Genomic DNA, 25,950 nt, shown 5'->3' with positions numbered 1-25,950 from the left:
GGCCTTCAGACCCGCTTTCTGTAGTGCCTTGAGGACCCTTTCCAGGTGCCGTAGGTGGGTGGGCCAGTCAGGGCTGAAGATGACGATGTCATCGATATAGGCCATCGCGAAGTCCCGACAGTCCCCCAGGACTTGGTCCACCAACCGCTGGAAGGTAGCTGCCGCCCCGTGGAGGCCGAAGGGCATGCGGCGGAACTGGAAGAGGCCCCGGGGGGTGGCAAAGGCGGTTTTCTCCCTATCCTCAGGGCGCACTGGTACCTGCCAATACCCCTTCGTCAGGTCGAGGGCCGACAGGTACCGGGCTGGCCCCAGCTGCCCGACCAGGACGTCCGCCCTGGGCATGGGGTAGGCATCGAACTTGGCCACTTTGTTCAGTTCCCGGTAGTCGATGCAGAAGCGGGTCGTCCCATCCGGCTTCGGCACCAACAGTATAGGGCTGCGCCACTCACTCTGGGAGGGTTCAATGACCCCCATGCGCAGCATCTCCTCCGTCTCCTGGTTCACTGCCTCCCACTGCTTCCGGGGAATGGGGCGCCAGGTCGACCGGGCAGACTGCCCCGGCTGGGTTGGGATGGCATGGTGCACTAATTTTGTAACCCCGGGGCGTCTTGAAAAGACCCCGGGCACTCGCTTCCACAGGTCCTGCAGCTGGGCCTTTTGGGCAGGGTCGAGCTGAGGGTCCACCTGTGGTTCCTCGAACTCTGGGGCCTCGGCAGTCCATGGCAGCTCACTGTCAGGAAGCTCCAGGGGGTCCTCAGCCAGGAGTGCCGGCTGGCTGAGGACCCCCTGGAGCTTCCAGCCGGCACTCCTGGCTGTCCCGCTCATACCACCTCTTCAGCAGGTTCACGTGGAGCGTCTTCCTCTGACGTCGACGAGGCCCACACTGGACCTCATAGGTTGTGGGCCCTAATACTTTTGTCACCACATAGGGGCCTCGCCAGGGGTCCCCCTCCTCCCTGGGGAAAACTGTGCGGTGGACGAGGACCTTCTCCCCTAGCTGGAAGGTTCTCTGTCGTGTACCCCGGTCGTACGCAGCCTTCTGTTGTGTCTGGGCGTGGGCCAGCTGTCGGCCTGCTTCCGCTTGAAACTGCTGCACCCGCTCGCGGAGTTGGCTCACATACTCCTGGACTGGGGGAGCTGGGGGGCTGGCTTGGGGACCCCATTGCTCCACCAGGCGGGAGAGCATTCCCCGTGGCTTCCGCCCATACAGTAGTTCAAATGGGCTAAAGCCAGTGGAGGCCTGGGGGGTCTCTCGGAGGGCAAACATCAGGGGATCGATATACAGGTCCCACTGGTGAGGTTTGTCATGCGTCATCTTTTTCAGGGCCTCCTTAACCGTCTGATTCAGGCGCTCTGCCAATCCATCTGTTTGGGGGTGGTAGGCAGAGGTGAACACCTGCCGGATCCCCAAGTTCTGACAGAGCTGACGCATGGCCTTTGCTCGGAAGGGCCCTCCCCGGTCCGTCAAGATTTCGCTGGGCAGCCCCACCATCGCGAACAGCTTGGACAGCGCCCGGACCACCCCCGGGGTCTGCATAGTTTTTAAAGGAATGACCTCTGGGAAACGTGTGGCATAGTCCACGATCACCAGGGCAAAACGGTATCCCCGGGGTGTGCGCGGCAGTGGGCCGATGAAGTCCATCGCTATCCGCTGGAAGGGCACCCCCATCACTGGCAGCGGGGAAAGAGGGGCCTTTGGCGGGCGTCTCGCTGCCACCCTCTGGCAGGTGGGGCAGGAGCGGCAGTGTGCCTTCACGTCTGCGTTCACTGAGGGCCAGAAGAAACGCTCGAGGATCTTCCTCAGGGTCTTGTGGTGCCCCAGATGCCCGGCCCATGCATGCTCATGGGCCGTGCGGAGGACTTCGGCCCGGTAGGCTGCTGGCACCAATAGCTGGCGGACCTCCCCCTGGCCATTTGGGGCGCGAGCTATGCGAACCCAAACCCCTCCTTGCTTCTCGATGCGAGGGAGCCGTTGGGCCCTCCGCTCATCCCGCACCTGCTCCTCCTCCCGAGCTGCTGTCTCTCGTAAGTGCTGCAAGGACTCATCTGCCCCTTGGGCATCGCGGAATGGGCGGTCTGCCGGGGGTCCAGCTGGGTCTTCAGCCCGTGGTTCTGCCCCTGGTCTGACAGAGGGACCCTCGTCTGGGTCGGCGGCCTCCTCCACTTGTAGAACTGGGGCGACTCGTGGGCCTGCCAACCCCCCTGCTGCCTCTCTGAGCAGCCTGTAGAACTCCGGGGCATCTCTTCCCAGCAGCATTGGGTGGGGTAAGTGGGCTACCTTGACGACCTCTATGCGACGGATCGCCCCCAGGTATTCCACCATCACCCAGACCGCAGGATACGGCAGGGTGCGGCCCATCACATCCGTCACCGGGATCCAGCGGTGCACTGGGGTGGCAGCTGGGACGAGTTGGGTGTGGATCGCCGAGACTGCACTCCCTGAGTCCAACAGGGCCTGCAGGCTCTGCCGGCCTATCCTCACGGTGGCGCACAGACTCTGTACCCTCTTGCCAGCTGGCGGGTTAATTTCCCAAGCCAACGCACATACCACGGGCGAGGAGGCTGTGGGGGCGCAGGCTTGCATCCGCTGCTCTACGGCTTGCATTAGCTCTGCCTGAGCTGTTTGGAAGGCCGCCTCCAGCTTCCCCCGTATCCTGTCCAAGCGTTCCTCCAGCCACAGTCTGAGGTCTGCTGGGGCTGCGGCGTCGGGATACATCCCTTCGACTGGCGCCTGCGTCGGAACGACTTTCCCCGTACGGGCCACCAACTTGTCAGGGCTTGCCGCGGCTGCCGCTGGGCGTGGCACTGGGCGGTCTGCTCCTGACGTCACAGGGGGGCCAGGGACTCTGCAGGACCCTGCTCTGTGGAAGGAGGGGCGGTATACCTCACCCAGACTCCCTCTCAGTCCACTCGCTGGCCTGCTCAACCTGGCCTGCTTACCCTCTGCGTCCTCCTTCATCTCCTCCTTCCAGAACTCTCCTCCAAGCCTCCACCCTTGCATTCTACTGCTCTCACTCCACATCATCACTCCTCACTCACACCCACCACCCCAGAGCTCTTCCCAGCCACCCTTTATAGGGTTTCCTCTCTCTGCCCCGCCCTCCTTCTAGGCTTGTTCCTTCTCCTGACCGGGCCCAGCTGTGCGTCCCTCCAGGTGTTTCCCTCCAACCACTAATCCCTCCTGGGCTCCTTTGCTTTGCTGGTAGGGTGGGGTTGAGTGCAAGCCATCCCCAGCTGAGGGCTCCTTGGCCTTGCTCACGAGGAGCTGCCCCAGCCAGCCTCTGTGCTATTGAGCTTGCCTGGCCTTGCTCACGAGGAGCTGCCCCAGCCAGCCTCCGTGCTATTGGGCTTGCCTGGCCTTGCTCATGAGGTGCTGCCTTAGCCAGCTTCTGCGCTGCCAGCTCAGCAATGCTGGGCGGGGCTACCCAACTCCTCCCCCAGAATGCCTGTGGCAGCCCCCCCTGGAGAGGCTTGGCTTCTAGCAACTCCTGAGCCAGGCTGCTGTCTTCTAGCCATGGTGTGGCTCTGGGCTGTAGAGGCTGCTTCCTCTCCCTGCCAGGTAAGGGCTCTGCTTGGGTTGCTGCTGCTGCTGCTGCTGCTGGTCCCACATTCCCCCTGCTGTGGCCCTTTCCCTCTGGCCTGCTTAGCCCCCTTTCTTCCCCCTGGAAGGTGGGACTGGCTGGTCTCTCCTTGCCCCCTCCACCCCTCTGAGGTTCTGGCCTTTTACCCCTTCCCCCTGGAGTAGGTAGGTTCTGGCCCTGGTTGCCGGCTTGGGGGGTGGGGTTGCTGCCACCCTTTTGTCCCCTGCTGTTCCCTCTTGTCAAGTCTGGGGGCTGGGGCTCAGACCCCGGACAAGGCAGAAATTAAGATGTCTTTTGAGGTTTCTTTGTTTTATGACAGTCATCCAATGCCTATACTGGATACTTCTGATATTGAACTACAAAATGAGTACCTTACCTGTTTTTACTGTGAAAAAGAGTATCTACTTATTTAGAGAGTCTACTATTCCTTTTGTACTTGGTGTCTGGTTGAGCCCATGGTTTCATTGATAGGCTTGCTGTCATTTCTTATTAGGAAATCTAATCATTGGTTTCTACTGTTACCAGTTAGGACTGCAGAAAATCATATCACTATTTACGGTGCAGTTGCATGCCTGTAGTTGGCTGCTTTTAAGCTTACAGTACTCTCTATGGGATCAGATTTTTTGCCAAGAGGTATGTTCCTTGCCATCTAGATCTCCAGAGTTGAGGTCCAGAGTTGATTAGCTTTTACTTGTTTGTTTCAGGATAGAAATATTACCAGTGTTCACAACAGAAAGTCAGTGATGCTGCTATGGCAAAAGACAGCTTAAGATGGGGAAATATTTTGTTGAAATTTGTAACTTGAAGGTTTTTTTAAAAAAAAATGATCTGAGAACTTAAGTGCTTTGTTTCATGGTTTTCAGAGGTGCCCTGTAAGGTAATTTGCCTGAAAGGTACATTTTCTATTGAACAGAATGTCACTAATTCATATTTTAAGACGGGGGAAAAAATCCCTGTTTTGCTGTGTCCTGTCAACATACGATCTATGCATGCACTTATCAATCAAAAGCCTGTAAAATCTCACTGAAAATCTTGGCCCAGTCCACATAGAACAATCCTACATGTTTTGTCTCTCACCACAGAACCCACCCTTTTCAAGTTTTGGTTTTGCAATATGGTTAAGATAAAAGTATATAATCTTCTTTCTCTGTTCCTTGAAGTCTGTACACCATTTCCAGAAAGCTTTGCAAGGAACAGAAAGAAGAGATCTGAGCTAGTGCTGAGATAGCTGGCAGTTCTTGCTGTGAATTCCTTAGTTGTGTTCAGTACCTGCCTTTGTACCCTCATTGTTGCTTGTTGCAGAAGAAAATGGGCAAAAGGGGAGGTGCTCTGAGCAGTCAAACATGAAGAGAAATAGGGTTTGTTGCCATGTCTTCTGCGCAGACGCATATGGGATCTGCACATATGCAGTCCTGGTGTGGACATTCTAAAGCTCCTAGAAGCGCAAGACACTTGCCTAGCCTTTTCGCGCCCTTTTCTCCCGGGTGCGGCTATAAAAGGCAGGCCGAGTGGCTCCCCTCCTCAGTTCTTTTGCCACCACCGAAGGATGTCTCTCCTCTCTTCTCCTTGGATCCATCTGATGTATGTGAGTTAGGGCCTTTGGCTCCATGACGTCAAAGTCCCTCTTGAAGAAAGGTTCCCATTATGGGTCAAAGATAGCCCAATCCAGTGGGCACGACAAATGCCTATTCAACCTGGGCAAAGGCCTTAACATCTTTATGATGTGTGGTCTGCAAGCAGTTCACTCTGAAAGCATGCCATGAAAGGACGTCAAGGCTTAAGGCAGAACTTTGGGAGTCAGCACTGAAGGGCTGTACTGACTTGGAACAGACAGCCGTAGATAAAGAACCGCAGTGCCCTAAACAAGCCTCCTTGGTTCTACCTGGCTCTTAGGCACCTGAGTCAAGTTCCAAGGGCCAGTTGGTTCTGGCTGCATCTTCATTGGCTCCTCCTCAGTGTCAGTCAGGACCTGCAAAAAAGGCAAAGCTTAAGACCAAGCACATTGAGAAACCTTTTACATTGACGGTGAATAAGAGGAAGAAATCTTCTTCTTCGGGCCCAACTACTTTGGTTCCTTTGAGTCTGCACAGGGTCCTGAGAACTCCATCAGTGACTCTGAGACGTCATTCTGCTTTGGTTCTGTCTCCCTCGGGGAAATTCTGGAAGTTATTGAACCATCCATAGCTACTTCCCCACTACTGCCTTCCCCCATGTGACCCGAAAGTCATAAGGATTCCTCAGTTCCATCTGAGAATAACAACCAGCTGGAACTGGTTCATTGCTAAAGATGCAATCGGTTCCATTACTCTCCGTATGGTTCTCCTTACCATCATTACTATGCATATGGTTATGAGGACTCACCAGGCATGTATCCGCCTCCTAATTACTTCTTCCATGAAGAAGATTCTTACATGCCAGTACACTCCAAACTGAGACGTAAAGGAAAATCCTCATTGTTTCCTGCTATGGTTCCAGAAGATAATGCAGCTCTGGAACCGACGTTGAACCCTTCCACATAGTCTGGTGATGACTCCAATGTCAGTTCTGATTTTGCAACTGGACCATCTCCACCAGAATTCCTTGCGGATGATTCTGCCATTTCTCTGAGTGAAGATCTCTGCTTATACACTGAACAGTTGATTTGAATGGTGAGGTCCTTAGAGACTGAGGTGAACGGCTCTGCTCCAGCCTGCTCGGATCTGGTCTTCAAAGTCCTTCACTTGGAAGCTGCTGGCTCTGTAGCATTTCCAATTTTGTAGGGGATGCTTGATATGACCAAAGACGTGTGGGCAAAACCAGCTTCTCCAGCGACATCAAAAAAGCTGTATAATACATATAAAATTGAACAGGAAGGGTTAGGTTTCCTTTTCACATACACACACCTTGGTTAATTCCATTGTTACAGACTCCCTCTAAGAAAAAGCATGGGCAAAGTCCGTGCACATACTATTCGCAAATGGATAGTGTGGCTCATTAAGATTTGTTACAACAAGTGTAACCAACCATGTCCACTACACTTAAGGGTACATTCCTCGAGGGCATAGTCCTCTTTATCAGCCTTCAAACTGGGCATCCCACCAGTCAACTTCTGCGTGGCAACCACTTGGTCAATGCTGTCTTCATTCATCAAACATCATGTCATTGATGTAAACTCCAGATGGACTCAGCTGTAGGCAAAGCAGTCCTGAAGAGTATTTTTCTTTTAAGAGCTTTATGCCCTCCTGGGAAAGTCAGCTCACTAATCTCCCATGTGGGACTGCACAGAAGACACCACAATGAAAACAGGGTTGCTCTTACCTGTAATTGTTGTTGATCAAGTGGTCTTCTGTGCAGGCACCCATCCCTCCCCCTTTCCTAGCTGTGACCTCTCATTCTTATTTTGCTTCAGCATCAGTGGCTTAGAGAACTGAGGGAGGGAGCCACTCACCCTGCCTATTATAGCCACACCTGGGAGAAAAGTGCATGAAAAGTCTAGGTGAGTGTCTCGTGCCTCTAGGAGTTTTAGAATGTCTGCTGCACGCCTGCACATGCACAGATCTCATATGTGCCTGCACAAAAGACCACTCAATGAACAAGAGTTACAGCTAAGCATAACCCTGTTTTCTCATCTGCCCAGTAGTGTAACTACCTCTGATTTTTGCAACAGCATGACAAGGGATCTAGATTGCTGAAGGATAAGGCTAAAAGTTGGCGAACCAGTGGGGAAATCTTTTGCAAGCTGTTCCAACTCTGCTAATGTACTGCTGTCTCCCACAGCCTTTGTGAAGATATTGTTTCTTTAGTAATTGTCTAGGCCTAATCTTCCCTATGGCTTGTTTCACTCATGCTGTAGAGTTTTATTTGGCAGTAAGCAGAAAGAGACAACACAAAATAGCAAATATGGAGCATGAGTTTTTTTCTTGTAATAGTTTGGGACTGTGCTTTGTGAACCACTTCTGTTTACCCTTTGCTTGTCATTTGCAATAGTAGAGATGAGCTACGAGGATCAATGCTTCTTTCACATGGCAAGTCTTCTGCCTAGAAGCATCCTGAGTCTTCTCCTCACATTAGATTTTAGGTGAATGACTGGCTGTTTCTGTCCTTTAAGTTCCTTGATTGAAAAAACCAAATAGCATTTCTTCTTGAAAAATTCTTCATAGATTTCCAAATCACAGTAGACGATCCACAGTATTCAACATAAAGGGGCCAGGGAAACAGGTTGAGACTGTCAGATGCCTGACTCAAGCCCTCTTAACACCAGGAACATGGCTGTGTCAATGTTAGGAGTGCCAGAAGCTGGAGGAATGGCTGTTGACATCCCAAAGGGTGAGGATGTCAGAGTGATTGTTGTGAGGAAAATAATAATAACACATTTTGTAAACCTCTCTGAGTGGGTGTTAAGTTGTCCTGAAGGGGCAGTATATAAATTGAATGTTATTATTCTCCTTTCATCTGTCTCAGGTCTTCCATAGTCCAGAGGGACCCCTGCTGATAACAGTAACCATGTGTGTCAACCTATCCCACATTTCTGCCACCTATGGGCAGTTGATTTAGAAATAGGAGTTCTTTGTTTTGTGGGCAGTGGTATAAGGAAGCGAGTCTTGGGCAGAACCACTGCTCTAAAAAATAATTACATAACATTGGAGAAGCTGATACTCGGCCCCTTGTGGAAGGCCTTCTTCTTCAGTCCAAATGTGTGTGGGAATAGCTGAGACAGCACACTTACTGTAGTTCACATGTTCCAGAGCTAAGCCCTAGTACTAAACTGGTCTTGAAGCTAGGCTCTTCATGGTTAATTGCTTTGCTGACTAACTTAGCAGTATTTCCATGTTCCAAGCTACTCTTGCCAGTAAACCCTGCTTCACATATGGAAGTGGAAGAGCTTTCGATAATGTGTACATTTGGTGGGCTTACCCTGCTCTTGCCAAGTCTACTTTATGACATGGCCATATTTCATGCCTTTCAGGAACAGTACCAACAGTAAGGGTAAAAAAATGAGCCTGTCTTTCTCAGCCATCTTCCCTTATGTAGCAGCAAGCTATCATATAAAGAATGTTGATTGGCCCAACTTGTATTGAGTAATTATTATTTAGGCCTATTCGTCAGGTAGAACGGAAAGGTAGCTAACATTAATAAGGTGGGTAGAGAGTCAAATTACTTGCGAACACAAATATCTGAGTCAGTAAGGTGGATCTAAGTTCCCTTTTAGGACAGGCTTAAATGAAAAGCTGAGTCACGGATGATAAGCTGTTCTGTCATCATCATTATAAAAGTGCAGTAGTTGTTCAAGACAGTATTGTTTCATCCACATTGGTTACCAGTGGGACAGCTGAAACACTGGATTAGTTGTACTATAGTGACCTTTCATTAGGGTCCTTGTATTCTGAACATAATTGTCACCTATCCATGGTCTTTCCTCCAAAGAGATGACCTATTTTCTGAGTGGTTGCTTTGAACAGAAATCTGTATGCAAACTCTAATAAGCGTCTGAAAATTCATTCATTCTTCATATATATTAAAAATTTACCCCTCATCCTTTCTACCTCTATAAAGGTCTTGGGCCGCCTATCATTAAACCTGCATAGCATGTAACAAATGCAAAAAATTTTACTATACTCATCCAGCCATTTTTACCAGAGAAAAAGGCATTATCGGGGGAAAAAACCATGTTTGGCTGAGTTCTAGCCTTTCCCATTGGAGTGCTTATTTTTTGTAACTGGTGGAAATGATCATGCAAAGCAGTTCACAACTAAGCGTTAAGGACAGTTTATTCCTCTTTTAAGATTTACAGCTCAGTTAGTATAGCTTGTATAGCTGGAGTGCACAGTTGAAAGAGCATGGATTTCCTCTGTAGCTCTGGTAAAAAGCATGCCTAATACATTTAACATAAGCTGAAATGGTTTGGTCTCTTATTAATATAGCAATTTCCTAGTACTGACATCTTATCAGTACTTTTCATAGACTTATAATAAAGGCACAGCATTAAAACACTTAGTTATTGCAATACATTGTTACATATCAAATTTAGTGTATTTGAAGTACTGTTAAGTGTATTGTAAATATGGTCGGTGCTTGTTTTAGCTGCCTAAAACCGTAGAATGGCAATAACTATGTTTTATTTTTTCACTCTAATTTGACATGTATGACAAATTGTGTGCTGTGTTACGTGTATTTCGTCTGTCCATGTCTTCTGGGTCTACATAGAAGCCCATGGTAAGAATCTTGCCTTTTGTGAGCTAATATGCCTTGTAAAAGCTTGGTATTGTAAGATGGACAACTCTTGAGAAGTTTGCATATGCTTGGAGGTAAAATCAGGTATAACTTGGTGCATTATAGAGGACATGTGCTGAAGTCTATGGATGGCATCTAAACAACTGCAGCTGGAGTTGCATTCTTAGAACAGGGCTTCCTGCCTCTCTACTGTGGCCCACTGTGCCATCATCAAAACTTCTTGTAAGGACTGGTGGAAATGGTGCCGGGAGCTGATGGAGGGGAGAAATTGCACCTCACCCCAAGTGTTCATAAGGGCCTTCTACTTGCTCATGCAGGTGCTGGATGCTATCCTGCCTCATGCTTCTAAGGATGAAGGAGCTGAATGAGCACTAATTTGATGTATTGTCGAAGGCTTTCACGGCCGGAGAACGATGGTTGTTGTGGGTTTTCCGGGCTGTATTGCCGTGGTTTTGGCATTGTAGTTTCTGACGTTTCGCCAGCAGCTGTGGCTGGCATCTTCAGAGGTGTAGCACCAAAAGACAGAGATTTCTCAGTGTCACAGTGTGGAAAAGATGTTGGCAGGTCATTTTTATCTACTCAGGAGGGGTGGGGTTGAGCTGAGTCATCCTGTAAGAGTTTCCCAGGGTGTGGAATGCTAATGGCAGGAGGCTTCACTGTATCCTGAGGAGGTTCTTTTGCATATGGATTGGTGCTTGATGTGCTAATCTTCTCTGCAGGGCTATTGTCGGGTATAGAGTGTTTTGTTAGCCTGGTATTTTTCAGAACTGGAAACCATGCTCTGTTCATTCTTAAGGTTTCTTCTTTCCTGTTGAAGTTTTGCTTATGCTTGTGAATTTCAATGGCTTCTCTGTGCAGTCTGACAAAGTAGTTGGAAGTGTTGTCCAGTATTTTGGTGTCCTGGAATAAGATACTGTGCCCTGTTTGAGTTAGGCTATGTTCAGCCACTGCTGATTTTTCAGGTTGTCCAAGTCTGCAGTGTCTTTCATGTTCTTTTATTCTTGTCTGGATGCTACGCTTTGTGCTCCTGATGTAAACTTGTCCACAGCTGCAGGGTATACGGTATACTCCTGCAGAGGTGAGGAGGTCTCTACTGTCTTTTGCTGATCGTAGCATCTGTTGTATTTTTCGGGTGGGTCTGAATACTGCTTGAAGGTTATGCTTTTTCATAAGCTTTCCCATCTGATCAGTAATTCCTTTGATATATGGCAAAAACACTTTTCCTGTAGGAGACTGTTTTTCCTTGGTTGTTTGATTCATCCTGGGTTTGATTGCTCTTCAGATTTCATTTCTGGAGTAGCCATTTGCCTTAATTGCGTTGTTTAGATGATTAATTTCCTCATTGAGAAAGTGCGGCTCACATATCCGTCTTGCACGATCCACTAATGTTTTCATTATGCCTCTTTTCTGTCGGGGGTGGTGATTGGAGTTTTTGTGTAAGTACCGATCAGTGTGAGTTGGTTTCCTGTAGACCTTGTGACCTAACTGAAAGTTTGCTTTGCGGATGACCAAGGTATCCAGAAATGGGAGTTTTCCCTCGATTTCTTTCTCCTTTGTGAATTGTATGTTCAGGTGGATGTTGTTGAGATGATTCAAAACCCCCATCAATTCTTCCTCCCCATGGCTCCAAATGATAAATGTATCATCCACAAACCGGAACCATACACTAGGTTTGTGGGGTGCTGATTCTAGAGCTGTTTTTTCAAAATGTTCCATGTAGAAGTTTGCTATAACTGGGCTGAGAGGGCTCCCCATGGCCACCCCATCCATCTGTTCATAGAATTCGTTATCCCATTGGAAGTAACTGGTTGTCAGGCAATGGTGGAATAAGGCTGTTACATCCACTGGGAAAATCTGATTAGTAAGTGCAATAGTGTCTTTTACTGGAACCTTGGTAAACAGGGATACAACATCAAAACTGACAAGCATGTCTTGTGGATTGAGTTTCAGAGAACTGATTTTGTTGATGAAATCTGCTGAATCTTTGATGTAAGACGAGGTTTTCCCGATGTGGTCCTGCAGGAGATCGGCCAGATGTCTAGCTAATTCATATGTCGGTGAACCAGTGGCACTCACAATGGGTTGGAGTGGGACTGAATCCTTATGTATTTTAGGGAGTCCATATAGTCTAGGTGGCTGTGCTTCTGTCTTGCATAGTTTTCTGTGCGTGTCGGGATGTAGTGAGGAATTCTTGATCAGCGCATTTGTTAGCCTGGTGATTTTGCAGGTGGGATCTCGTTTTAGTTTTTTGTAGGTGGAGGGGTCCAGGAGTTCCTTAATCTTCTTTTTGTATACCCGACAATAGCCCTGCAGAGAAGATTAGCACATCAAGCCCCAATCCATATGCAAAAGAACCTCCTCAGGATACAGTGAAGCCTCCCGCCATTAGCATTCCACACCCTGGGAAACTCTTACAGGATGACTCAGCTCAACCCCACCCCTCCTGAGTAGATACAAATGACCTGCCAACACCTTTTCCACACTGTGACACTGAGAGATCTCTGTCTTTTGGTGCTACACCTCTGAAGATGCCAGCCACAGCTGCTGGCAAAACGTCAGAAACTACAATGCCAAGACCACGGCAATACAGCCCGGAAAACCCACAACGAGCACTAATTTGGTTTGGGAGAAAGAACAAACTGAGGGCAAAGTTTGGACAAGAAATATATAAAAAGGAAAGTAAAGAGAATGTCAATTGCTTAGTAATGGAAAAGCAGTCCATGCCATTCAGTAAGGATTTGGCAAGTGGCGATTACATGGAGACAGGTTATGGTTAAGTTAAGCATGTCAAAAGAAGATGGGGGGAATTTTCAGAGCAAATAGGGTTAATCTATTTAGTTTATAAATAGCACAATTTGTGTATTGCTATGTATGTGTGTATGTAAAGGGAAAAGAAAAATGAAGGGAGACTGGGACTTATGGGAAAGTGGTTGCAGAGCCCTGCTCCCCCATCAGTTCTGCAATTGTTCTATGATTTGATGGCCAGTGTGCATTTTGTCTCTCTCTCTATGCATGATTTATCAACAATGGGCCCATACTATAATCCTTAGAACTTGATTCCAAAAAGGGAAGTAAACAAGCCTGTAACAATCTGTGTTTGGAGTACAAACCTATTATATGCTGTTAAGTGAGATCAAATTAATTCCTTCTGGTAAGTCAGAATTCTTACTCTGGCCGGGAATGAGTTCTTCCATAGAGTGTTTTGGTGTTTTTTTTGTGCTGTCAAGTTGCTGTTGACTTATGGGCAACCTCACTGGGTATTCTTTTTTCTTTTTTTTAGATAGATTTTTATTGGTTTTCTCATATAGGAGTAGGGGGACAAGGGGGAAAATAGGAAGGGAATATCCAGTATATATCATATAGTCTTTGCTTGAGTTAGAATTCTACTTATCTATATCTTTTCATCATAACATTTCAACAAACATTTAACTGTGATTATTAATAATACATTACAGTAGTGTCTTCATATAGTTACTACATTCAAGCCACTATATTTGTTTTTTATCCAATCATAGAATGGTATCCATGGGGCCGCAAAATCTTCTTCTTCTTGTCCTTTCATTAGTGAAGTTAATTTGTCCATCTCTGCATTTTCCATTATCTTTGCTATCAATTCTTCTTCTCGGGATATTATTGCTCTTTTCCAGAAGGATGCTAATAGAGTTCTTGCTGCTGTTACTCCATGAATAATAAAATATTTCTGGTCTTTTCCAATTTCTTCTGGTACGCAATTTAGCAAAAATATCTCAGGTTTAAAAGGAATTATACATTGTAAAATTTGTTGTAACAGATTATGCACCATTATCTAGAATTTGTGGACTTCTTTACATGTCCACCACATATGATAAAATGTTCCTTTGTGTTTCACACATTTCCAACACTTATTTGACATATTTTTATACATTTTAGCTAGTCTATCTGGTGTCAGGTACCATCTATAAACTTATATAGGTTTTCTTTAAATGCAACTGATTTAGTTTCTTTAATATTAACCTTCCATATCTTATTCCATTGCGTCAGATCTAAATTATATCCTAGGTTTTGTGACCATTTCATTTTATATTCTTCCACTCCCTCATTCTTCTTCTCCATTTGCATTAAAAATACATACATCTTTTCCTCATCAGAATTACACAACAAATTTTCAAGGCATTTTGTTCTAAGTGAAAGCTTCCCAGCTTTTTATCTTTGTTATATCTGGATTCAATCTGAGCCCTTGCCCACCAATCTAAGTTAATACCTTGTCTTTGGAGTTCCTCTTTTGATTTTAATCCTCCTTTGTCATCTAGAAGATCTCTGTATCTAATACTCCTATCCAGGGAAAACATCTTTGGTTGTGAGAACGCTTCTAGAGGAGATACCCATTGCGGAACCTTAGTGTAAATTTCCGATACAATTTTTTCCCATACAGTCATAATGGATTTCCTAAAATCTTAAAATATTTATGCCCTTTAGCTTTCCCATACCGTAAAAAAGCATGCCAACCTAATTGCAAATCATGTCCTTCTAGGGCAAGTAATCTTTGATTTTCTAGTAAAATCCAATCTCTCATCCACACCAGGCATTGGGTTTTCAAGGCAAGAGACATTCAGAGGTGTTTGCTATTGCCTTTCTCTGCATAGCAGCCCTATAATTCCTTGGTGGTCTATTCAAACACTAACCAGGGTTGACCCTGCTTAGCTTCCAAGATTGAACTAGCCTAGACAGTTGTATTTTTAAAGTCATGATATCCATAATATGCAATCAATTTTCAAATGGGAACCCAAACAACTATAGCATATTGATGAAATGTCTTTTTCTCTAATCCATTCTTGTGCTTTGGAGTAGAATCATCTTGACTACATCATCTTAACCTCAAAAGTTCCTAGACTTATTGCAGATAATCACTTGGCTCAATACAGTCCTCCAAACTATTGGTCATGGAAAACTTCTTTAGAAACCTCAGCAGCTAAAAACAGTAGTTACGTTAGTATGTTGCAGCAAAATCAACAAAATCTTGTAGCAATTTAAAGAGCAACAAATGTCTTGTAGTATGAGATTTCATAGGCTGATCAGGTTTGTGATATAGTAGACAGAAAAGTGTGTGTGTGTATTTATTTATTTACAAGCACACACAGAGTCAATGCAGGGCATTGTCTGCATGTTGAGTGATTAATATACACTTGATATTTTAAGTCTACTAAAATGTAAAGCATGAATGGCATAAAGAATTGTTAGTAAATATATATATAGGTACCCTTCATAGGGAGTTATGTGGCTGAAACTCACTGTCTGGTATGTGGGTCTATGTAATATGTCAAATGACCCTTAAAAAAATCAACAGCTACTGAAAGCAACAGTTCTCTACATGAATGAATCAGTGATGAGGTTATTGGTTGGAGGTCAAAAAGCTCACTGATAGAGAAATGTGTGGAAACGTCCAGCATTTGCAGTTTGTGAATCAGTTTGCTTGACGATGCATGTGTGAAATGTATTTATTTATTTATGCTATTTAGAGTCCACCTTTCTCACTGAGGCTCCAGGCAGATTACACAGTGTAGGTCAATGTAATCAATGGCTGGAACATTAAATAAACATTCAGTAACCAATATGATAGGGTAGGGATTGCAGACATTTGAAAACAAGCAGAATCTAATACAGAGTTGAAAACAATGCTGAAACAAAGTGTAAGCAAATAGATATGACATATTCCACAATGCAGAACTATCCAGTTGGAGCATGCTTACAGCAACAGAGAGTACGCAGAAGTATAGTCTACAGTCCCTATCTCTTTACCTAAGCATCTTTTAACCATTTCCCTACAGCACAGTCCTATTACCTTTGTAGAAAAGCCCTCCGGAATAATTCAAGTTTTGCATAGTTTGTGGAAAGCTAGGAGAGTGGGAGCTTTCCTGACCTCTTCAGGCAGACCATTCCTTAAGATGGGGCCACCACACAGAATGTACGGGTACATACATTTATACTGTCTTAACAAATCTAGGTTCTCACTTCAAGCCAGAAGAAATAATCAGATCAGTTAGTGAACTCCAGATCAGTAGCGTCACCCTCTGTCTTTCAGACGTTATTTTTCTTAAGCACTGTGGCTTTGAGGCCAGAAATGGAATATCATGGGATATAAAAATACAGTGTTTCCATGAGACACCATTACTGAAGGGTAGAAGGGATACTTACAGAAGAAGAGACTTATTGGAACAAAGGTGTCTTAGCTTGTCTGTGGTGGAGAATAGAGGGTCTTAAAAGGGTTCAAAATTATTTTTGATGGCACTGAGGAATTTTTTTTTAAATAAATAGGGTTAGAAGATATGATACCAATACAGTTTATATTCTTGAAAATGTAGTTATTTTGAGAGAGAGAGCTCTTCTGTAGATGACTTTATATGTAAAATGCTGTTATAGAAATCAACATTTCAGAAGAAACGTGTAATACAAGCAGAAATCATTTGCTCTGCAAAGGGAAGGGTTCCTTTTGGAGCGGGGTGTGTGTGTATATTTCACTGTCAGACTGCAGCTTCCCACATCATATCCCATGTTGTTTACAAGGGGGATGCAACACAGAAAGAAGAGGAAGCCTCTTTTCCATTCATAAAACAATCAAAATGACCTACAGGTTAAAAAAAATTACAGAAACATGCAAAAAATCAATTAAATGCTTTGAAACCTCAAGCATAACAATCAAGTTTCTCCAAAGACCTTCTGGAACAGATTAAGTTTTCAAGGCTATCAGAGGGCTTGTAACAGAGACACTAACTGCACTTCTTGAGGGGAGGGAGTTCCATAGTTTAGAGATGGCAACTGAAAGACCTCTCCCATGGGTTACTGCCAGCCACGTATTGTGGCCACTGTATATTCTCATAGAATCATAGAGTTGGAAGGGGCCATACAGACCATCTAGTCCAACCCCCTGCCCAGTGCAGGATCAACCTAAAGCGTCTCTAACAAATATTCATCCAGCCTCTTCTTGAAAACTGTCAGTGAAGGGGAGCTCACCACCTCCCTAGGCAGCTGATTCCACTTTTGAACTACTCTGACCATGTATTCCCCATCCAGTATTTCTGCTTCCTATTTTTGTGGCCCAGATGTAATACTGTGCACTTACCTTTGTTGAATTGCATCCTATTCACAGCTGCCCACTTCTCCAGAGTATTCAGGTCTTGTTGAATTTTAATTCTATCTTCTTGGGTGTTTGCTACTCCTCCCAATTTGGTATCATCAGCAAATTTAATGAGCAGTCCTTCCACTCCTTCATCCAGATCATTGATAAAAATATTGAAAAGTACCAGGCCCAAAACCGAGCCCTGGGGCACCCCACTGGACACCTCCCTGCAATCTGATGAAACGCCGTTGACCACCACTCTTTGGGTGTGGTCCTCTAACCAGTTCCCTATCCACCAAACTGTCCTATAGTCCACTCCACAGTCTTCCAGTTTGCCCATCAGAATGTCATAGGAGACCTTATTAAAAGCTTTACTGAAATCCAGATAAATCACGTCAACAGAGTTCCCCCGATCCAGTAAGCTGGTCACTCGATCAAAGAAGGAAATCAGGTTGGTCTGGCAAGATCTGTTAGGGACAAAACCATGCTGACTTCCCCGGGTCACTGAGCAGTCCTTCAGATGCTTACAGATTGATCCCTTTAAAATCTGTTCTAATATCTTCCCAGCAACAGAAGTCAGACTGACCGGCCTGTAGTTTCCCGCGTCATCCTTCTTCCCTTTCTTAAAGATTGGGATAACATTCGCTCTTTTCCAATCTTGTGGCACATCCCCAGTCCTCCAGGAGGCCTTGAAGATGATGGACAGGGGTTCTGCAAGTTCTCTAGAAAGTTCTTTGAGCACTCTTGGGTGCACCCCATCTGGCTTAGGGGATTTGTATTCATCCAGTGCAGCCAGATGCCTCTCCACAACCTCTCTGTCAATGTCAACTAGCCCCTCAGGTGTCCTGTCACATTTTCTACTATCTCTAGAGGTGCCTGAGTTCTTCAGGGAGAAAACAGGCAAAAAAGTCATTAAGCCTGTCTGCTTTTTTTCTGTCCTGCATCAGAGTTTCTCCATCTACTCCCAACAGCGGTCCAATTGCCTCTTTTACCTGGTGTTTGCTTCTCACATATCTGTAGAAGTTTTTCTTACTGTAGCGAGCCCTCCTGGCCAGACCCAGCTCGTACTGAGCTTTGGCCTCTCTGATGGCTGATCTGCAGTACCCAGTAACCCTCATATACTCCTCTTTAGAGGTCTGTCCTTCTCTCCATTTCCTGAACATTTCCTTTTTCTCCCTTAGCTTATTCTGGAGCTCTCTGTTCATCCACATCGGTTTCTTGGAGCCATTACCACGTTTCCGTCTTGCTGGGATAGTGAGGGCTTGAGCTTGCAAAAGCTCGTGTTTGAGAAGAGCCCACCTTTCACTCGCTCCTTTCCCTTCCAGCACACTCCCCCACGGAATGACTCTCATCAAGCCTCTTGAGTTCATCGAAGTTGGCCCTACGAAAATCTAACCTACGAGTCTGGCTACGAACTTCCTTGCCCCCCCCCCACAGCAACTGGAATTCAAGGAGGACATGGTCACTTCCCCCTAAGGTCCCCACCACCTTCACCTCATCTACCAATTCTTCCCTGTTGGTTAATATCAAGTCTAGTATGGCCGAGCCCCTTGTAGCCTCCTCCACCTTTTGAAAAAGGAAGTTATCGGCCAGGCAGGTCAAGAAATTCTACCAGATTACATTTCTGAACAATCTTCAAAAGCACCTGCATGTATAATGTGTTACAGTAGTCTGTAATGTGTTACAGTAGTCTGATATGAGTGTTACCAACAGGTCCAGAAACTCCATCAGTTGGTGAACCAACCTAAGCTAGATTAAAGCACATTTGTTACCTGTCTATCTAAAGCCAATGAAGAGTCCAGGAGAACCTCCAGATGCACTTCCAGGAGGAGTACAATCCCACTCAGAAAGGGCTGTACACCTGTTTCTGTGTCAGCTTTACTTCTGGCCCCACAGCCTTTATATTAAGTTTGTTTGTTCACCCTTCTGCAGTACTTCACTTCTTCCAGACACTGATTCAGCACTTTCACTGTCTCTATAGAATTAGGCAAAGAGGAGAAAGAGAAAGCTATGTACCATCAATATACATCTGAAAGCAAATGAGAAAATTAAATTTAGGCAGGGATGTTATCAGGTGGCGTAAGTGTAGTGTAGGTGATTACCAATGGAAGCTTTACTAGAATCCCTGTCACATTTGTATTCCACCCTCTCTAAGGAGCTCAGGGTGAAGTATGTAGTTCCTTCCTCTAGTGTTTCACCACTATGGATTAGGATTGCCCAAGGACACTCATAGCTGGAGAGGATTTACTCAGCTCTTCCTAGTTTTGGTCTTGTACTCATGCTGGATAAAATGGTGAATTTTAAAATGGGTCTGAAGAATAAGTGCCATATTCCTGGCTCCTTTTCCCCTTTCAGATTAGCTTCCAAAGGTTATGTGGGTTTGTATGAAGATTGGCAGGGGTGGTTGAGTGGGATGTATTGATGGTGACAATACTTAACAGTTTGGATGCTCTAGCAAAGAATTCCTGTTATTCCCAGAGATTGTGAAAATGTGCATGAAGTGCTTTGATAATTTAGGAAACGTGTTGTGTTAATACAACATATTTAATACTACGTGTTTATATCTTGCCTGTTGACCAAAAGCACGTGTTTCTACTTGTGAGTTATGGTTTGGGACAGCCTGTAGATCGTGATAGAATTTTTTCAGGTGGCTTTTTTTTGTTCCCTCAGAAGGAGGACTCAAACAGTCTTTTTCTTCAGTGTGATCATTAAATGCATTGTGTCTGTAGCTGTTGCATCTGAACTATTCCTTGGAATTAGAGATGGTTCTTTTAACTTTGCATTTGAATATGCCACTTCCTACCTTTTGATGAGTTCAGTTGTATGGATGGAAGCATATTTTCAGGAATACAGTAGTATTTGGAGATACATTTGTCTCATAAACTGAAACCTGCTGCCTCTTTGCCAGCACTGATTCTGATTCTCATGTGCTTGGGGGCCAGGTTGCTTCTTCATGGAGGGCTAATAGAAGTTTGTTTCTCTCTTAGCCCATGAAAGCCGTAGCCAGTTAATCTTGATGGAGCATACCTAGAAATGTTTGTCCTATCCAGGAAGTGCTTTGCTGAGTCATTTGTAAACTATGTAAATTATTTGAAGGACCATGAGATTTGAATACAGGTCATAAATAGATGTTGCAGGACTACTAGGGTATTACGAGTTGCAGCTGCTTATTTTACAGGATTGGCTTGTGCTAAGGCCATGTGTTTGGAGAGTATAATATCTACTGCTTCTGGTTTGCTTGTGTGCTGTTTGCAGGCATTGATAGGGTTTGGTGTGGAGAACAAGGAGAAATGAGACATTATTTTAATTTTTCTGAACAGCACCAGTTATCTTGTGGGTGATGAGAGAGGATCCCCCTCCCCTTTTAATGTGTAGTTTCCCCAGTAGATCTTTGAAAAAGGTGATGCTTTGTGTCATGGGATTCCTATGGGCAAATTGGCATGGTGTGTGTGTAGGCAGGTGTAGTTGCTCTGAAGATAAAGAATCGGGAAGCCATTCCCATTTCCCTTTAATGCTAATGGCACCTGTTGAGTCAGTAAAAACACCAGTGGAAAGGCAAGCAAGGACTATGTAGCCCAATTCAGCCTTTTCAGAACTGCTCCCTACCCCTTATCATATTTTGTTTATAAGGTTCTTTCTCATAACTTCAAGCACCAGCTTTTTGAATGCCTCAATAGGTGTTAGTGGAAGAAGAAAAGACCCTGTGCTTGTGAGAGCTCTTGCTATTTGGCAGACCCAACTAATCGTTTGGAATGTGTGAATACATCTGCACATTATCCCTTCAAATTTTGTTGTTGTTATGGCTATTTTGATATATCTCCAGGAGGAGGAAGAACAGGAAGAAGATGATGATGAGGATGATGATGACACAGATGACCTTGATGAACTGGACACTGACCAGCTGCTGGAGGCCGATTTGGAGGAAGAGGAAACCAATGAGAATGCGGGTGAGGATGGAGAAAATGACTTCTCTCCTTCTGATGATGAGGAATTGGCCAACCTGCTGGAAGAGGGGGATGAAGGAGAGGATGAAGATTCTGATGCAGATGAGGAAGTTGAGCTCATCCTTGGTGATAGTAAGTATATATGTACATAGCCTGAGGAAGCCACTTCTGACTCAGTCCACGGTGCAACTGCAAAGGGTGCTTAAGACACCTCTAACATCACAGAATTAGGGACTGGTTGCACAGCAATCTTTTTGTCTTCTTCAGAGGCTCTTAGAAAATCCTGTCACTTCTTTCCCCTCCTTGATGATTTGGTTGCAGATCTTTTATCTTCCATTATAGCTCAAGTGGTGATATGGGACTGTTGTGAGCTAGCAGTCTTTATTTTCCATAGATATTGCCCATGTGCACTCCCTTCTGGTGACAGAGTTAAACAGTTCACCTTTTTTAGTTAGGTAAGTTTGTAAAAATGAAAGGTCCCCTAAAATTATGTAATATCCTTTAACAGTGGTTGAAACCACTGCCTTGAGATAGGAGGAAATCTGGTGTTCTCTCCCCCCCCCCCCAACATTCCTGAGTTAATTGGTTCAACTTATTTAGGTCAGTTCCATAATTTGGCTTGTAAACTTGACAGCTGGGTGTATATGGCCATTGCCTACAACAAGCTGGTAAAGTGTGCACAGCATAAATACATCTTTAAAAAACCTATCTGGGAACCCTGATTGGGTGGGTGTTTGATGTGCACATGGTTACAGTTGCATGTAACACTAGTGCCTTGCAGCGGTAGGGTTTCCATGTAGATTGTGGAGCTGCCAATAATTCCTTTACATCTGTTTCTTGAGTGCCAGACAAGAATATGATGGATCTCCATATTCTGTGAGTGTCAAGAAGAAATAATTGATTAAAGGAAAATCCTGAGATTCAGTAACTGTAGTTAAGCTCTTCCATCTCTCTTTATTTGGTAATGATCACATTAGGCTCCATGGGGCTTATATCTGGATAAACATGCCATAGGCTCAAGCTGCAATAATCCTCCAAAGGTAGCTCCTTCTCAGCAGCATGGAAGGGCAGTTGATTAAGCCAACACTACCTCCATCTTGCCCACCTTTCATTGGCTTTGCAATGCAGGTACATGAATGGAACCAACCACTCTTTTTAGAATGGGAGAGAGTATGTTTGTGCAAATGTAAGGAGATAAATAGTGAGTGTATGATAAAGCTGCAATGTCCCATTGAGTGCTTGAACTACAAGCTCCACCTGCAGATCCACCTTTGCTGCAGCTGCTCAGTTCTTAGAACCCCCTGCCTCACTCAGTGCATCTGGAGTCCATCTTGCTTAGCTGCCTTTCTATACTCTCCTTTTTGTTGAATGCTGAAAGCAGGATGGGGGAGATGGGTTAAAGAATGTGCAAGAAAAATTATGGGGAAAGCTGGATGGGTGAAAGAAGGAATGTATGAGAAGTAAGAAGCAAAAAAAAACCTGACATAGATTTTTGTGTAACAAAGAATAGACTTTGTTCTAGTAGTACAGAAAAATGTCAAGAGAGAAGTGGTAGGTTTCAGCTTGCATTGGAGCCATGCTGCGAATGCCCTGAAATCCTGAACCATTCCTCTTAATGGTATGTGTTGTGGGTACGCAGTGGTTGATCAGTGAAGAGGCAAAGTCTCCCCTCCTGTGTGTGTCCAGAGATATTTTCCTTAATTATATTATCACATAATCCAGAGCTTAACCCTGATGAGCCAAGGCACAACTTAAGGCAGCGGGCAGGAATGAATTCTAAGTGGAACAAAGTGGGAGAAAAAGTTGAGGACTGACTGGAGGAGTGATGAAGGGGGGAATTAGCGTGAACTTGTATGTTGCAGGGAATGTAGTATGTTTCCTATTAATGGAATGCTTGCCAAGGGAGCTGGGCTGTGCTGACAACCTAGAGAAGTAGTGAGGCTCAGCTTGCAGGAGACCTATGCCCCGTAATCTTTCTCTCCACTCCTTAATTTCATGTCTCTCCAAACAGGCAGCAGTTGAGGGTGAGAGACTATATGCAAATGCTCAGAAGCACTTTTCATGTATCAGAGCAAATAACTCTTCCATTAGCAGAAATCCTGGAAAATGGAATATGTTGGGGCCTGTGTGTGTGTGTATGGGGTGGTGGGGATTGGCCTGGACTTCAGCAGAAGAAGGATATCTGCCCAATTTTTCTGCAGGCTACATGGGGCTTGGATATTGTCAGGCCCTATTTTTAAAATATCATTCTCTGTTCCAGGCATGTCCTTTTAGGTTTTGTGCGGAGCAGCCGGTCCTGCTAGCAGACTCATCTGTGCTCTTCTTCTCTTGTTTTGTTGTAGTGCAGCACTGCTTCTCTACAATCAGGCTCCTGAACCTGGGGGCACAAACCTGTAAGGTCTCCAGCGGTTTTCTTGTATATGTGTATGTCAGCTCACTGTGTCCTTAAAGGTGGTAGGTATTTTGTCCAATCCCACCAGGACATGTTGCAAAGATATAATTAAAAAATCTGTACTCTGATAGACACTCTGTAGTAGTAGTTGTTCTTTTTCTTGTGCGTTACCTGGGAAAATAACTTAGTGGCTGGGCTCCAGATTGCACCTGCAAGTTGCTTGGGCTTAGTAGCCAAGGACAGAGATGATGGAAGAAAAGTGCCTGAAATTATTTATAACAATATTTGTAATTATTATAAATTTTATTGCTTGCCCATTTTGCTGACTCCCACAAGCTCTAGGGCAGCTTCTGTCTGTAACACTGCAATATAAAAGCACCGTTTCCTCTTTCCTGTTCTGTCTTTATATTTCTATAGAAAACTAAACTCTCTGCAGCTGCTGTGTTGTCTCGCAAAGACAAGTGTTCCCATCCCTGTCCTGAAAAAGGGAAGTCTTTGTCTGTCATTGCTGTTCTACGTACCTTTTTAATGTATAGACAGTGCTCGAAAGCATTAAAGAAAACGTAGGATGGAGAGAAATGCTTGCTGGGGTGGGGGACAGGATGGAACAGTGATGGAGCATGGTGGGAGAAAGTGTGTGTGTGTGTGTGTGTGTGTGTGTGTGTGTGTGAGAGAGAGAGAGAGAGAGAGAGAGAGAGAGAGAGAGAGAAACTATGGAGGAGCTCCAGCATTGGTAGGCATGGGTAGTATACACAGCTAAATACGTGTTTTTAAAACAGTTGTGACATCAAGGTGCTCATTGCACATCCAAAGAATTGAGTTACTTTGTTCTAAAAGGAGTTCTTCTCCATCTACAGTGATCCTTAATGGACGGGTCTGTGGCAATCTCAGAAGAGATTGCCACAGAACATCTTTCTTGGGAGTAGTTTACAGCTGGGCTGTCTTCTGTGGATGTGAACTAGCCAAATGATTTTGCTTCCCAGTGTCTATGGTTTCTGGCCTCTTACATTTTGATTGCTTTATCCAGCAATTTGCTACAAGTTGACCAAAATCTCTTTCAAGTTTCTTTCATTCCAAACTCTGTATGGGTGTGATTCAATGGAAGAGGGGGGAAGTCACCTAACAAAAGGCAGTAAGAGTACAGTGTATTCATTGTTTGGATGAAATGAGCTGCTGAATGCTGCAGGGCTGTAACTGGCTTATCAAGTGCAGATCATGTGGATAATACACAGATCTAGCTTTAAAAACTACTACCTAAAGCTGTGACTCATACTTGGCTTAGGGTGGCCCCTGATCCTTTTGTTGGTGTTCTGGAAGGAACGTGCTTTGCTGTCATCTTCATGAAAGTGTCTACTTAATAATGTCATTGAAGATCCCACTCTGAAAATGAAAGGTCTTAGAAATGACTAGCACTTATTGACTAGCAATCTTGCTTACTCTTTTCTGAGCATTGCTCTGGTTAAGAAGTTCCTTGGTCCTGGGAAGACTAATGCATATCTCAGAAGTAGGTTTGTATGGTGTTTATTTCCTTACTTACAGTCCACCTTTCTCCCTGGGACTTGAGGCAGATCACAAAATATAAAAGAATGCCACAGGAACAATATAAGATATGACATATAAGAAATGCAGTAGTTACAGTCTCTTCTGTCTCTTCAGCTGTGTCCCTGTCCTTAGCAAGGTATCCATCAGTTGACCAAGGGGACAGATATTTTATTTATTTTTATTTATTTTATTTTCTTTGGATTTCTATTCCGCCCTCTCCACGAAGGGCTCAGGGTGGTACTGTTCTGAGGGATAGATTACCATAAATGTTATCATGAAGACATAAGGTGTGATTGCTGTCCTCCACCAGGTTGCTTTAGTGTTAAACCACAAGATGGATGAGGAAGGGCCCTCAAGGAAAGACATGCTATCAAGCCTTGGATTTTGTGCACCAGTCTCTGTTTTGCCTTCTCAGATTTGCGCTGCTCATCTCCTGTTTGGTGAAAAGGCATTATTTAAAAGCATGAGTCAGGTCAGAAAAAACATGTAGCAGCCTCTGAAGCCTGCTGTACAAAATACATTCCTACTTGAGCAGCAGTCCAGCCAGAAACCCTGGTCTTGAGCCTTTCAAGCTTCCATTTGGTTATTTAAAGCAATCAAAAAGTTTGTTGATAGTATGTAATAAAACTAGGCAGCTACCTGTGTTTGCATAGCTTCTGTGGTGCTTGAGTGGCAAAACAGCTGGTATTAAGTGGCAACTATCATGCCTGTATCTACTCCCTGTGGTACTAATTTCCTGGTAAGATTGATCAACCGAAAAACAATACAGATCTGTTTCTCTAACAAATCATTTAAATTCTACATCTGTTCCGAAGAGCTCAGGATGGCATACATGGCCACCCCCTCCCTCTGATTTTGTTCTTATCATGACCATTAGAGTTAAGTTAGGGTCAGAGGTGCTTATGTTTTAACCATGTTTTTCACTAAAGGAGGACATTTCTGTCAGCAAGACGGCAGGGGGGTTGCTGCTGATTCTGGGAACCCACAGTTTTTGTTGTCACAGTGGGGTGCAATGGGGCAGAAGTTCAGTTCCAGTCATGTCACTTGACTCAGCTAGCCAGTGACTGGTTCATGGTTGTCAAGTGAGTTTCATGGCTTAATGGGGATTTGAACCCAAGACTGTCTGATTGAACTGCACTACCCTAACCAGTACACCATGAAGACTCCAAATGAATCCTGTGCTTACTT

The 25,950-nt window shown here is 44.9% G+C and overlaps 1 protein-coding gene across 2 annotated transcripts in view; it reads left to right on the top strand.

The window, feature by feature from the left end:
- DCAF1 (DDB1 and CUL4 associated factor 1) overlaps positions 1–25,950 on the top strand; it is a 62,403-nt gene that overhangs the window by 35,128 nt on the left and 1,325 nt on the right. The window contains exon 23 of one of the 2 annotated variants that reach the window (XM_054976279.1): positions 20,708–20,831. In XM_054976279.1, coding sequence (XP_054832254.1) covers positions 20,708–20,831 — 124 coding nt within the window. Of the gene's footprint in view, positions 1–20,707; positions 20,961–25,950 lie in introns of both variants that reach the window. The other variant, XM_054976278.1, reaches the window with a different exon arrangement.

Source organism: Eublepharis macularius, chromosome 4 (genome assembly GCF_028583425.1).
Source record: "Eublepharis macularius isolate TG4126 chromosome 4, MPM_Emac_v1.0, whole genome shotgun sequence".
Lineage (NCBI taxonomy): Eukaryota > Metazoa > Chordata > Lepidosauria > Squamata > Eublepharidae > Eublepharis > Eublepharis macularius.
The sequence above is the reverse complement of the archived record's forward strand: the minus strand, read 5'-3'. Positions and strand labels throughout refer to the sequence as shown.